The sequence below is a fragment of the Helicoverpa zea genome, chromosome 16 (genome assembly GCF_022581195.2).
Source record: "Helicoverpa zea isolate HzStark_Cry1AcR chromosome 16, ilHelZeax1.1, whole genome shotgun sequence".
Lineage (NCBI taxonomy): Eukaryota > Metazoa > Arthropoda > Insecta > Lepidoptera > Noctuidae > Helicoverpa > Helicoverpa zea.
Window position 1 is genome coordinate 4583597 of NC_061467.1, and position 14361 is coordinate 4597957.

General features: G+C 37.8%; 2 protein-coding genes across 5 annotated transcripts in view; both read right to left on the reverse strand.

The window, feature by feature from the left end:
• The window catches only part of LOC124637320 (dual oxidase maturation factor 1), a 68395-nt gene extending 63807 nt beyond the window's left edge, over positions 1–4588 (reverse strand). For both annotated transcript variants that reach the window (XM_047173681.1, XM_047173684.1), the window contains exon 1: positions 4436–4588. The gene's annotated coding sequence lies outside the window, so the exon portion shown is untranslated. The remainder of the gene's footprint in view (positions 1–4435) is intronic.
• A 4806-nt stretch (positions 4589–9394) lies between these two features.
• Positions 9395–14361, reverse strand: part of LOC124637464 (dual oxidase) — a 41904-nt gene continuing 36937 nt past the window's right edge. For all 3 annotated transcript variants that reach the window (XM_047173963.1, XM_047173965.1, XM_047173964.1), the window contains 7 exons: positions 13895–14112; positions 13398–13512; positions 13131–13314; positions 12717–12876; positions 11061–11216; positions 10613–10741; positions 9395–10362 (listed from right to left, as the gene is read on the reverse strand). In XM_047173963.1, coding sequence (XP_047029919.1) covers positions 10234–10362; positions 10613–10741; positions 11061–11216; positions 12717–12876; positions 13131–13314; positions 13398–13512; positions 13895–14112 — 1091 coding nt within the window. In that variant the 3' untranslated portion in view covers positions 9395–10233. The remainder of the gene's footprint in view (positions 10363–10612; positions 10742–11060; positions 11217–12716; positions 12877–13130; positions 13315–13397; positions 13513–13894; positions 14113–14361) is intronic.

A 14361-nucleotide genomic window follows, 5' to 3' on the forward strand; every position in this document is an offset into this window, starting at 1 on the left:
ATGGCTGTGCAAGTGGATCTCGCCCAGGCTTACTTCTACCTTCAGTTAGCCGAAGGTCACAGACATGTTCTTCGACTAGTATACAGAAGAAGACTGCTTCAGATTACGTGCCTACCATTTGGCTTAAGCACGGCACCCAAGACCTTCGCCACAGTGACCAATTGGGTGGCTCAAACTTTGAAAACTCAAGGGTTACTTATAATTGTGTACCTCGATTTTCTGGTGGCTCACCAAGATATATTCGCCTACTTTGGGATCATTTGCACTACGTTTTGGATGGCAAGTGAATAAATCGCAAGCATTATCAATAAGATAATGACAAAACTCACTACGTGACAAACAGCACGACAAACTTAGAAGACCTGCATAGCTTGATAGGACTTTTAAACTTCGCAAGTTTTTGTTGTCCCATACGGCAGACTGCATTACCGGGCTCTCCTCATTTTCCTCAATGCAGTGTTGAACAGCAATCTATACCTACCCTATTCATGGAACCGTGAGCCAAACGGTGAGCAAACCATAAAAAGGGTTCTTATAAGTCACGATTGAAGTAATGATCATATTTTATAAAAATAACTACGAAAGTAATATACTGACAACATTAGAAATTATATTTTAGAACGATGTCTAATCTTGCAATGCAATCTTTTCAAACTTATTTGAAATCAAATATAATAAATGCCGTAAATTGTTTTCTTAATTTTAATTAAATATGTAGTAAATCGTTTACATGTAAAAGGAACCTAGAAGTCTTGACTGTCATACATAGAACCCTACTTAATTGAAAACCACAGATACTAAGAACATTTTACATAAAAATGTGACGTTTTTGTCATCGGTCGGGTTATACCCACCATTTTGAAAAGTGTCATTCTTTGGTTACATTGTGGGCTCACGGCTCGGTGAATGGAGTATAGCAATGTTGAACCTACCAGCAGATGCCTTAGCAGATCTAAAGTGGTGGCGGGTCAGCTGCCACCAAACCTTGGATATTCATACGCCACTTCCCTGTCACCTTATAACCACGGACGCCTCCGATGTAGGATGGGGGCACAACTGAACGGAACGCCCGTAATGGGTTCATGGAACAAGAGAGAAAAAGGCTTTCACTGCGATCTGAAAGAGATGCTTGCAGTGTTAACTGGATAATCACGGCGAGTTGCTAAGGAGATCAACAGCCATTTTTCAATGCAAAAATGGGACTGTAGTGTCATATCTAAGAAATCAAGGTGGCACCCGATCAAGGAGCCTACCGAACTTGACGTACAAAGTATTCAGTTATCTCGAGCTGTTTCAAATCTATCACGTCGTGAATCATATACCAGCCCTATTCAACAGTCATGCAGACCATCTCTCCCGACACAAACCTCCACCGGAGGGGCATCTTGTATCAGCAGTGGACCTATTTGCCTCGAAGCGAGCCCAGGGATACATAGTTGTGTACTACGTGCCCCTAGATCTGAAGGACCCAAAAGCGGGGTTCCACGATGCCCTTTTTCTCAAGTTTGGACTTACCCGCTAGCATGGGTATTACCGCCACCTTACCTTATACCGTAGGTCCTCAGTCATCTCAATTCAGGAACGGGAGTTAATCTCATAGTAGTTCCTTCGGTGGCACCAGGTATTTTGGCGAGCAGATTTGAAGTCCCGATCATTAGCAGTACCCTACACACTGATGAACCTCGAGCAGAAACCGATAGACACAGCAACGGGGATACCCCCTGCCAAGGTCAAGGAAATGGGGTGGGGGGGGTGGGACAAGGAGTCTCTCCGACTGAAGTCTTCTTCAATCCACACGCAAGACTTATCAATCAGCTTGGAGTCGATGGTTAAATTGGGGCGAAAAGTATGAAATTGGATCCTATGAATCCTTGAATCCCTATTTGGACCTATACTTACCCAATTTTTTTTGCGGACTTACACATAGTAAATAAACTAGCATACAATACTATTTTATTACACAAGTCAGTTATAGCTACACTATGCAATGCAGAAACCACTGGAGAGCTAGGTTCACACGTTCTAGTCGGACACATTTTAAAATCAATAGTGCTGAGCAAACCTGTTCCCCGGGAAGCCGTCCATCTGGAATATCGACCAATTGGTAACCTACTTAAGTGCAGTAAACGTAGACAAGAATAATCCTTTTGCAACTTCCAGGCACACTGCTGCTCTTTCTTTTGCTAGCTTGTTTCGGAAAGGCGAGTCCATGATCTTTCCTTGCTTGCAATAGACCCAGAACATTTCAAAAACAACAAAGATAATTTAATCTTATGGCCAGTCTTTGGCTCTAAGACCGACAGTTCTAGTCATGGGCAGTCGGGTTGTTGTTTGATGGATAATCAGGAAAATATAAATCTAAGTCCAGTGTATTGGGTCAGAAAGACTAAAGCCTTGTTAGAAGATAGACGGACATCGGCTAATTCCTTAAATTTATTTATATCCGTTAGAGGCCAACCAAAGGCAAGCACCCGAACGATGATTGCGGGTGGATTAAGACATTGTTAAAAGAGGCAGGAATAACTACAACCCCAGGAAGCTTCCACTCGGCGGTAGCGTCAAAATCTGTGTTGACAATATACCTTTGGACGATATATTAGCCAAGGGTAATTGGCGATCGGGCAATACATTTGCCCATTTTTACAGAAGAGAAAGATACCCACTAAATAGAAGTAGCAAGTTATCTCGATTATTTAATTAATCCAGCTGATTAATGTCTATATTTTTGTTACTATTGTTATTAAGAAGTATCGCAATATTTTTGTTAATTACTATTAGAAAATGAAATCAATTTTGCTTTTGTTCTTGCATCTCTCTTTTAATTTTTATTACTCATCCTCCGAGCCCCTTTCCCAACTATGTTGGGGTCGGCTTCCAGTCTAACAGGATGTAGCTGAGTACCAGTACCAGTTAACTTTTATTACATTAGTATTCCAGGACGCAATACACATACTTACATGTGATTACTCGTGTACCTAAGTACCTATTTACATACACAATTTCATTGTGCTTTTGCTCACATTGGCGTCCACTTCCACCAGGCGATAACAAACACGTCTCAAACTAGTAAGCTTCAAATAACGGTCAAGAATTTAATAGCAGCGTTTTACCTGAAATAAAACGCATATTAAATACTTACCTTATTTGAAGCTTACATTTTAATTTCTGCCTGGTGTTTTCGACTCAATGACGAACTGTGGCCGCCGACAACACTCGTCGCCTCCTGCCTGGTGGGGAGTGAAACTGGTCGATGTGCGAGAGAGATGCAAGATATGGGGTAGAAAAGGACGGAGATAAAAGCGGAAAACACGTAGGTGCCTATCTCAAACTAGTAAGCTTCAAATAAGGTAAGTATTTAATATGCGTTTTATTTCAGGTAAAACGCTGCTATTAAGCTATGTGACGTCATCCTAAATCCAACATGTCTAAATATACAAGATGGCGGACTAGTTATTTTTAAAGTACCTATACAATATGGGTATCAAATGAAAGGGATTGACAAGTAGAACACATCGCACTTTACGAAATAAAAATCCAAGATAGCCGCCGCTACAAAATGGTGAATAACCTATTTTTTTCAATCCCATCCATACCTATGGGTATCCCATGACAGGCAAGTAGAATAAAGTGCACTTTACCAAATCAAAACTAAAAAGTATAAAATAAATTGAGGTAAAAAAATCTTTAAAAACAAGCTTTTATTTAAATGCGCTAAAAATAAAAAAATAAACTTTTACTGTAACTTTACTGATTTATGTTTTAAAAGCTTGTCGCGATTTTACTAAGAAAGTAAATACGAGTACTTAAATCTCGCGACAAGCTTTTAAAACATAAATCAGTAAAGTTACAGTAAAAGTTTATTTTTTTATTTTTAGCGCATTTAAATAAAAGCTTGTTTTTAAAGATTTTTTTACCTCAATTTTTGACATTTACTTTAGCAGCACGGGCTACCGTTAGTTTGTAGGTGGGTAGCTAGTACTGCTCTGATATTCGAACTTTGTCATATCCATATGATTTGGTATAAAAAAATAATGCTCTAATTTAAATTGTGAAACAAATGAAATGAAATTCCCAGGTTATAATAAGGATCATTTCTTTATTCCAATAGACCATTCATGTCTATGATTGCATTATGTTTCTTGTTCAAAATTGCTTCGTCTACAAGCTTAACAAACGTTCTCAATTACTATAATCATCTCCTTTTATAGATTTTAGTGCAGTAATGGAATAAAAATAATTGTAACCTGTTCCAAGTACAAGTAATCGTAAATTATTATGCTGATTGCCACAATAATATGAATCGGGACAACAATTGTAAAATTCAAACAAGAACTGCCGTAAATTGTTTTAATTGAGGACAAGGATGTCGAGCTGGGGCCGTGGCGTGCGACTGCGGTCGCAGGCTACATCCACAGATTTAATTGATCGTATTCACCTGCCGAGCTCGGCGAGCCGGTGCCCTTGCCTCCGCTCCCGGTGACGTCACTGCCGTGCACGTTATGTGGACTTCCGACCGGATAGGTTTAGCACATCACTAGCACTAGGAAATGTGTCGAGTTGCGAAACTTCGGAGGTCGCCGGCAGAGAGCGCCGTCGCCGCGCGATCACTGAAAACTAAACCCGCGCTCACTATCGCGCGCCGGGCCGCGCTTGCGTCGCCGTCGCCGGTGCAGCGACGAAAGCGCGTTAGAAAGGGACGAATAGTCATTTCTTTCGTTTTAGTTGGGCATCGATAAATAAATAGCAGCTTTCATATTGATGGCTGATAGCCAGTGCTACATCGGACACCTGCAAGCTGGTTTTACATGTTTTTAATCTTACATTTTGATCAGGTAGACGATTAGCCCTTTATGCAGCAATAAGATTATATTATGATAGAACTATTACAATAAAGTTAAGCACTGGTTGACACGCTGTGACTGGCATTATAATGTTCTTCTTTTTCTTCAGGTGGTTCTCCACAACTATAGGTGCATCGTCAGTTCAGGGAGTCTTTCTAACATGCAGCAAGAGGAACAGTTCATTATCGCTGTTCGTTAATCTTCAGTGAACTTCAATCCATAATTTTCAATTAGCTTCCTCGCGAGAGAGCGTATAATCAGGAAATATAGGCGAGGTTTATCAGTTTGCGTACGCGCACCCGTGCGGAACGTTGATTTTCCGCCAACTTTTCACCACACGTAACGGGTCGCGGATGTCAGACTTGGATGCAGACCGCCTACATTGTGCTGGTTATGTAAATAAACGATTAAAAATGGATTACATAATTTTATGCGCTTGTTTGACTTTTAATCTGATTTCGATAAAAAAATGACGGTATTTTTATAGTGATGCTGGGAATTTAAATATCATGAGCAGGTTTCATGACGACAGTTTTTATAATTACTAGTTTTTATGCAAGTTCTCGCTAACGTCATGTTTAGGTGCACCTTCAAATCTTGATACTAATATATAGTAATACCACATTAGTCATAATTTTTATTTTATCAAAGGTCATAGAAACAGCACTTATTAATTGACCCGTATTAATTTGCATATATTTGAACACAAAAGAGATAAAATTACATAAGTCTGAGTGAGGGAAACAGAGCGTACGCCTTATGAGAGTCACGGACCGTTGACTTTGTTTGAACATTTCATTAACCGAGTAAATTGTTTCTTTGAGTGATTTCGAAGATAAGACTGAGGTGATTAACTTGCTGAATTTATTACTTTTATATAAAAGAAGCGTTGTGAAACGATGTTAAATTGTTAGCGATTCTCGGAAAATCGGTGTTCGATTTGCAATAAGGTCGTGTTTCTGTGATTAAAGAAACCTTAATTATTTTAACCTAAGCCTTAATTATTTTATTTATTTATGTATGATTTACATTGAAGAACTTTTCATACAGATGCAATGATGTAACAAATGTAACAAAGGAGTATGTGAAAGGAAACCATATTTTCTGGTTTCGTACTATTTATTATCCTTCGTCTTTTATTTGTTTGCTTTTGTGCATGCATGTCGCAATGCATGGCACATTTACGTGTTCACCATATTATTATGATTGATGTGAAACGAGCTTACTCAAACAAATAGCAAAGAACGTTGAGAAACTGTACTTTGGCATTGATATATTAAACCCGACGGTCTCACAACTTTTGTAAGAAGCATGGAGAATCGTGGATGTAGCTGCCTCAGCTGTCTGCATCAGGATGTTCGCCTCAATACTGACTGACAGATACAATTATTCGCAACATGAACTGTTTACATACAAAACGGGCACTTTTAATAGGTTAGGGGTCAAGCTGTTTATTGTTAAGATCAACAACCTTGTGTTTGATTAGTTTTAATATAACCTTTTGTGTGAGAACCCCGTAGGCTGTGAAAGCAATTTAATTCATGCAACAATCATAATTCGTAGTGTTGATAGATTAAGTCAGTGAGTGCCTCTAGGTGTTCTGTCAGTTTTATGGTGCGCCGGCGCAGCATGGAGGTTAGGTAACTGCTGGAGCCTCTCGTGACTCTCTACGTGACTTTGTCCATAATTAACGACAATTATGTAGATAACGTCGTCATAACGCACTGACAATCGCCATAACTATAAATAATGAAGCAACAAGCTCAAATTGTGCATGTCACGTTAATTTGCAGAGTTATTTTTCTGTGTACTTGAGAGAGAAGAGAAATCTCTCGGGCGTCACCTTTGCGCGTTGAACTCTATTATACGGAAGTTGAGTCGCGTAGACGCTCGCGACAAACGTAATACATATTTGCTCATTGTCCACTGTTCTACTCAGCTCTTATTTTAGTCTACAACCTAGGTTGAACTGCATTCGTGTATAACTATATGATAATAAGGTTGTTATGGCATCTATTCAAAACAACAGGTAATTTTTGTATCGATGCGCGATATCTCTGTCCAAATGTGTGATATCATTGACCTAGGATTTTGTTCTATTAAACATATAAGATAAATTATAAAAGGATCCAAAAACATGGCTATCCTACACTCGAGTATTTTGACTGCAAACGCCGTCGTGATTAAGTGCTTATACATTAGCTAGACTCTTAGAAACTTACTTACCTACACCTACCACTTATATTTATTGCTACGTTATAGTTTTAATAGTACCTACATTATAAATAGCTGAACTGGAATTATTTTGTAACATCTATTTAATATGCAAACGTCATGTCCATTATTATATCTGCAGGAATTTACAATCAAAACAAAAAATAGAGCATGATGTTTAACACTTAATTTATGGATTTGTGTTAAAGTTTAAAAACTGCATTCTGTAAATTCTAGATTAATAAAAATAATTTTATCAGGTCGAAATAAAAAGGTTGTTTGACTTTTTGTATGTCGCAAACTATTTGTAGTGTTAACTAATATTTTACCTACCAGTATAACCTACCAGTATTTCGCTCAAATCTATACTAATATTATAAAGTTGAAAAAACACTCAAGCTACCTAGTGGACCGATTTGCTTTTTTTCCGTGTTATAGAACATTTGTTGAGGAATGCTATTAAATTTTTATTCGGGTTAGTTGAGAAGTTGCCACGCACGGAGGCTAGTATTTACAATAAACAATCTGGAACAGACAGTTGCATCAGTAACACGACTAACATAAATACTCGGCCCCTACAATTGAGATCCACAATAGAAACATTATAAATTATAGTTCAAATAGGTGATGATGATTGCCACTTTGTTTTGAAGGCACTAATTTACGTTCAGAACTTTATTCCACTTTATGTACAATAAGAGTATCAACACACTGCCGACTAAAAACAGTCGGCCGACGATCCCATGGTAGGCAAAGATTGTTTTTTAAAGAATTTTTTTTATTCCGATCAACGTTTTCAGTCGGTGTAAGTACCTGATCTTTGTAATGTGCGGACTACCATTAATTTTCATACTGATTTATGAGTTCAAATAACCAATCGGGCGACTAAAAGTTTGCAGTGTGCGGATGCTGTAAGTTCTCAATTTCGGAGCTACTTTATTTAGTTGGTTGCAAATGAAGGGAGGACTGAAGGCTGCGCATCGTGTGAGGCAACGCAAGCACTAAACGCGAGCGGTCAGACTGTGCAATATCATATTGTACACTAAGTTACGGCCTTAATTGTAGATCGCAGTGATTTGTTCGCACGCGCCGCTCTGTAGGAGCCTGTGTACATACAGCCTTGTTTGATGAACTGCTGTTCTGATCATTTTTTGAAACTAGCTACAGATATAGTTAGTTACAATCTTTTACCAAGTACTAGAGTTGAACAGGTTGCTTCTTTGTTTGAACGTAAATTTCAGGAATTATCATAAGTACTTATGGGGAAGCCTATAGGCTACTTTTTATTCGGGTACGCGAAGTACATAGTGTTCGAGGGAAGCAAGTGAAACCGTTAGTGGAAACTAGTGTATAGTTTGTGCCTACTAAATTTCGAGATCTGTTCTAAACTACCCAATACTGTAGGCGTATGCGTCTGCCATTTAGCACCTGCGTCAAAGAAAGTCAGAACCTTCTAACGAGCCACATAACTGGGATTACGTGAAGTGAAATTGTTTTATCATATTTACCAATCGGCGTTAAATTATTTATTAAGTTACGCATTGCAGTAAATGCTTATGAATTTTTAATTACAGGGCTGATTGATAAATAGTTAACCAACGTAAATGTTTATTTCATTTAAAAAAATGTGTCAAAGATTAGGCATAACCAAAATTTAGGAGTGTATTTTAAGATTCGTGGATATGAGTGCAGTATAGCGGCTCATTTCAATAGATTTGTACATAGTTGTTAATATAACTATTTCAACACATCTTATAGAGATATCGAAATCAATGATGACTCATTCTATAATGAATTAAATTAATTAAATTAAACACGAATACTTTAGAAACACGTAATTAGGTAATCGAAGATGTCAATATAAATTTGATACCGTGTATTGGTTCAATCAAAATCAGTGCACGATTGGTTGTGCGCGGTCGTGTGTCACGAGCCCACAAGGCTATTGTCTGCACCTTTTACTTTGAATTAAGAGCGAGGAGCCTCGAATTACAATCCATAAATAATCCAAGAACACCTCTTAAGGTCTGGGAGTAATCATACAGTGCAGCCGTTATTAAATACTGCAACGCACTTCTGTTCAATCAAGTGTTAGTAGTTATTTTGGCTAATGATTTTGGTATTTTGATTTTGAAATCGATTTTAAGTTTATTATAGGCCTCTTGTAGTCCGGAAAATGAAATCAGACTTTACTGACCTTAATGTCCTAATACGAGTTTATTTGTGCGAATTATCAAAGCTAAAACAATTACGTTGGATACTGATATGAACCAAAGTTGGCAATGGCGACGACTCACAGAAAATGTCAAAGGAAAAATAAAATACACAAAAGATCTGTATTTAAATATTTATTTACAATCAATTCAACGTAAAAATACAATTATACTATAGCCAATACAATTTATACATTATTTACAATAGTGCTCAGTCGGAGCATCGTCGTATAAATACCACAATTTAGATCGCATGAGTATTATACATTCTAAAGTTATAACTATTTAATGATCTTTTGTACATTGAAATGCGCGATTGATGTTTTTGTACTACATCACTGTTACACTGATTTATAAAAGCATAAAAAACTAAAAAATAAATAAGTTATAATAAATCTAAGTGATACAGGAATTTTTATATCCGTGTTTAGAAGCATTTCTATTGGTTTAATTAAAGTGCGTTTAAAATCAATAGGAATGCTTTCAATTTAATTAAAATATTCTTAAGCAATTTTGTATTTAACACAATGTAGGACGAAACAGGCAATTAATCATTGCTCATTCTGGAGAGCAAATGTTACATAAACGTAAAGCGTCACAACTTTGTTGCGGTAGGTTTATTTAAATTGGCAGGTTTTTTTTGTAACTGTTTCCAATTCTGCATTGTTTTATTTTATTAAGAACAGTCGGTTTCGGTCAAATATGGGTCAGTAAGTTTTTTTTACAAATCGTTCCAAACTCACTCCAGATAATTCATGTCGCCATTTGGTACATAGCTGGAATTCTGCCATTTATTAACATAAGTAAATAATCATTCATCAATTGAAGCAATGTAATTGTCGGTCCCATCCTACACATCCTCAATGGCTCTCTTACTCTAAAACCTTTCTTTCACACGAGCTACAAACTGTATGATATGGTACATTTATCATGACACGAGCTACAAACTATATGAAGTGGTATATTTATCCGAAATTCTCGAAATGATGTATGAAGTAAGGCAGGCGACGCGTTCGGTTCACCTGCTCACACGCTGACATCACTGACTTCGTGAGTGGACGGGGACCACAGGAGAACACGCCGATTTTAGATACCTTGGGAGGTAGAAAGGGGGATACATGAACTTTTAGTATTATAGGAGAATTGTGTCCTAAAAGGTTCGAAAGAGGGTTTTGTAGTTGAAGATGCTATTCAAATGTACCCCACAGCTCAGTTTCCCAAGGATTCAAAAGGGATTCAAAAGTTACAAAACAAATACATTAACTGCGCAAGGTCAAAGTCACTGATCTTAAAAATGACCATGTTCTTAATGTAATGTCTTGTATGTAATAGCATATAACTTACATAGCTGTGTTTCTTCTGCACAAACTTGAGGAAGGAGGACATGTCGGGCCGGCCGAAGTGGTTCACGGCCTTCAGGCCCGTGAACATCGAGGTCCGAGATAGACGTTGGAAGTGATTCTCGCAGATGTACTAGAGGAAATGAACGTGATGATGAAAACATTTTTGCAAAAAATATTAACGAAGTTACAAAAGTAAACGTTTTCTATTCTCAGGATTTCCATGATGAGATCTTGATTTGGTGACAATGGGCCAGCTGCATGTAAGTTCTTTTATAATAAAATAGATTTTTTGAAATTGGTCCAGGCATCTTCGAGAAATCCAATATATAATACAAAGACAAAAAGAAAGAAATTGCAACTTTCATCATATGACCGATAATTCAGAAACGTGTTCAAATACATATGTTTTCCAAGTTAAAATTTATACCAGCCCGAAATTTTTAACTCACCAGCATGGTAGTCCTGAGATCGAACTTGTGGAAGAACTGCGTGATGAAGATGTGTATCTCGAGCACGTTGGTGACGTCCTTGCGCTCCACGTCGCGCAGCACGTCGATGAACCACTCGAAGTGCTTGTGCGACGGACATATCCAGAGGAAGTATACCTAGTGAATTATAAAAGAAGAATGTAAAGGCAAAAGAGAAAGTTTTTTGACTTATGAGTAGGATGTTTGTGCTTTTCTTGCTTAAGCATTAAGGTGTATAACCGAATAGTATTCGAATAAAAACCCGATGTCTAAAGTTTCGAGTTATGATTCGATGATTTATGATCATTCAAATGAGGTCACTTAAATAGTTTCACGGCTACTTCGAAAGACCTAAAATTAACCTTCCATAATATTGGGTAGGTACCGTATGATAGCGCTCTAAAAGGCATACGGTATATTTAAAAATGTTCGATGTCGTTACTTCAAACAAAAGCTTTGCTTATATCTTAATGTAAAATATTGGAGCTTGACAACATACAATTGGAATCCAGCAACAGCTGTAAGGCTGCAAAGGTATATTGTTAGGCAATGACTCAGTAGAATAGGTTTTCAACTGCCATACAGATGCTAAGTGGAAAGTGTTAACTATGCCATAGAAGACATTGCAAGTATTTGCAAGTTGTGTATAGGTACTCAAGGTGCTGGTCTGTGCTTTGTTGTCGGTCAAGGTGTGCCTATGTGAATTAACTAGTTGCTTTAAATTGAGGACACAAATTATAAAATAAAAGATTAAATAGTGCTATCAGTGATTTACAGGGCAAGCAGGATAACACAGCAAAATCGGGTATTTGGGTGTAGAAAGTGGATACCTAATTAGTTATTTTTAATACCATTTCCTACTTCGTGGTTTGTTTCAAGACACACTATTCATATTTTTGAGACAGGATGGTAAAATAAATTAATGGATACAACCAATTATAAAATATTTATCATTTACATTTTATTTTGTTCAATTATGGTAAACGAGGCTAAGGCTTATTTAAGGCTTATGTCGACACTGTGTACACATTATATTACACAAAGCCACAAATCCCTAGTTAGAGTACATGTCATCACTTTACATAAGTATTGAACAATCGTTGTGGGTCAATGTTGTAAACGGTAAGCCACGTGCTAAGTCACGGCAAGTCGTGAGAACCAAATCGTACACAATTCCAAAGAATACCTAATTTCCTATTTGTCGAAATCGTGAATTTATTCAAAGATTATTTCATAATTGATCTATTAAAATAATAACACGGTTTTGAGTTTGTATGAATTAAGGCCTATTTCACGGTTTTTTTCCTGACAAAGGATTTCGTTAACTGTTGAAATTAAAACTTAAATCAAAATGATACAATCAATTATTGATTTCGTTAAAATGGTCATGACTATTTACGTAATAGTAGGCTTACTTTCTTTATTCTCCGTGGCCAACATTTTCAATGTTGTATTTACCTAAATTACGTTTTGGGTATAAAGCCAATATAGTTTCAATATTGTATTAACCCAAATTATGTATTGGAAGCCAACCCCAAAATAGTTGGGAAAAGGCTCGGGAGATGATGACGTTTTGGATATAAAAAACATGAATACGTAATTTACCATTTCGAAGAACATGGGATTTAGGGACGTTACCTTTTTGCAGGCGACTCCAGAGTACCGGTTGGTAGAAGTGCCAAACACGAGGTCATTGAGTATGGAGGCGTAGGGAGTAACACCAATACCACCGCCGACCATCACAGCCACTTCGAACTTGTACCAGTCTTGATTGCCGCCGCCGAAGGGACCCTGGATCCTGAATGAGCATAAAAAAATATGTCGTTAGCTACCCAAGTCGTTTGCAACAGGTGGAATTAATTTGTTTTGAGGGTAACTTTTGGAAGACCTACGGAAATATATCTTTACGTACCTATAGAATTTATATAGGAACACACAATTTTATAAGGAGATAAAGTTTAAGATTATAGAAAAATGCACAAAAAAAATACCATAACAACGGAGGTTAAGCTTAATAGTATACATAGTCATCATCATCATGGCTCTCCTTACCTAATTTTGGGATGATCCTCAGTGTTATAATTGCAGGGGTCGAAGTAGTTCCTCAGTTTCCACGTCCACGGTCCCTGAGCCTTGATGTGACATGACAGGAAGTTCTCGTGAGGAGCTGATGTTAGCGTGAACGAGTGGAACTCTTCCTTCTTGAACGCAGTGCATGATAGGCGCACCCATTGACCTATAGATAAATTATGTAAGTTATAGTAAATAAGCAAATATTCTGTATGAAAATGAGAAGGTGGTTCTTGGTCGCATAATTACCTGATAAATATTTTAGATTAGGTGGCCTGTAGAACTTTATCTTGATTACGTCTGATGGTAACATTTCAGTTTCCAATACATCCAGTGCCAGGTATTTTGTTCTCAATGACACCACCTAAAGAAACAAAAAGACAAATATGATGAATAATGAAAAGATAAGAATATTGGAATAGTAGCGGCACGAAAAACTCTTACTTCACGGCCCTAAATACCTACCCCAGAGAAACCCTCTAAGGCCAAAGCCTGTCGGCATTGTTCGAAAGAGTTACCGCGGTCCTGGTACATAAAGGGCTTAGGAAGGAACATGATGGGTTTTAGTCAGTAATAGTCTGACACTTCCTCACGCTGCTGTAATTATCGTACACCTAGAAGACAGGACATGTTGATACTCGAATATATTTGTAAGATCTGTAACTTACACATGCCCACAATAAAGATACTTTGACTTTGACTGCCTTTCCACCAACCAAAAAAGGTATATATAAAATATGCCTTACCTTATCAAGAGTATAAATGACGGCAGGCCCCAAGAAGAATATCCAGAACCGTGGCGCCCCGGTAAGCCTGGCGAGCCCGTGCACGAGGCACAGCGCGTACAGCAGCACGTGCAGCGAGTGCGCGCGCCAGAACCACGGGTACGCGCGCTTGCGGATCACCGGGTGCGCGAACACGAAGATTATGCACATTATAACGAATAGCAGGACGCCGCTTACACCTGGTGTAACATGTTATTTACTTACAGGTTGATTTAAAGAACAAAGATTGCAATGAAATGATGTTTAAAGGTGTTTTGCACCATTTAGCTATAACGATAACGAAACCACAACCAGCTGTTTTTTCCGCCCATTGGTCAAATAGGCGATTTGACAACTGCAAATGGTCCAGTTTAATTATGCAACTTCACGCAAGAGATTGCCTTGGGTGAAGTTCAATCAGATATTTTTTACAGCGACGGACAAGATAA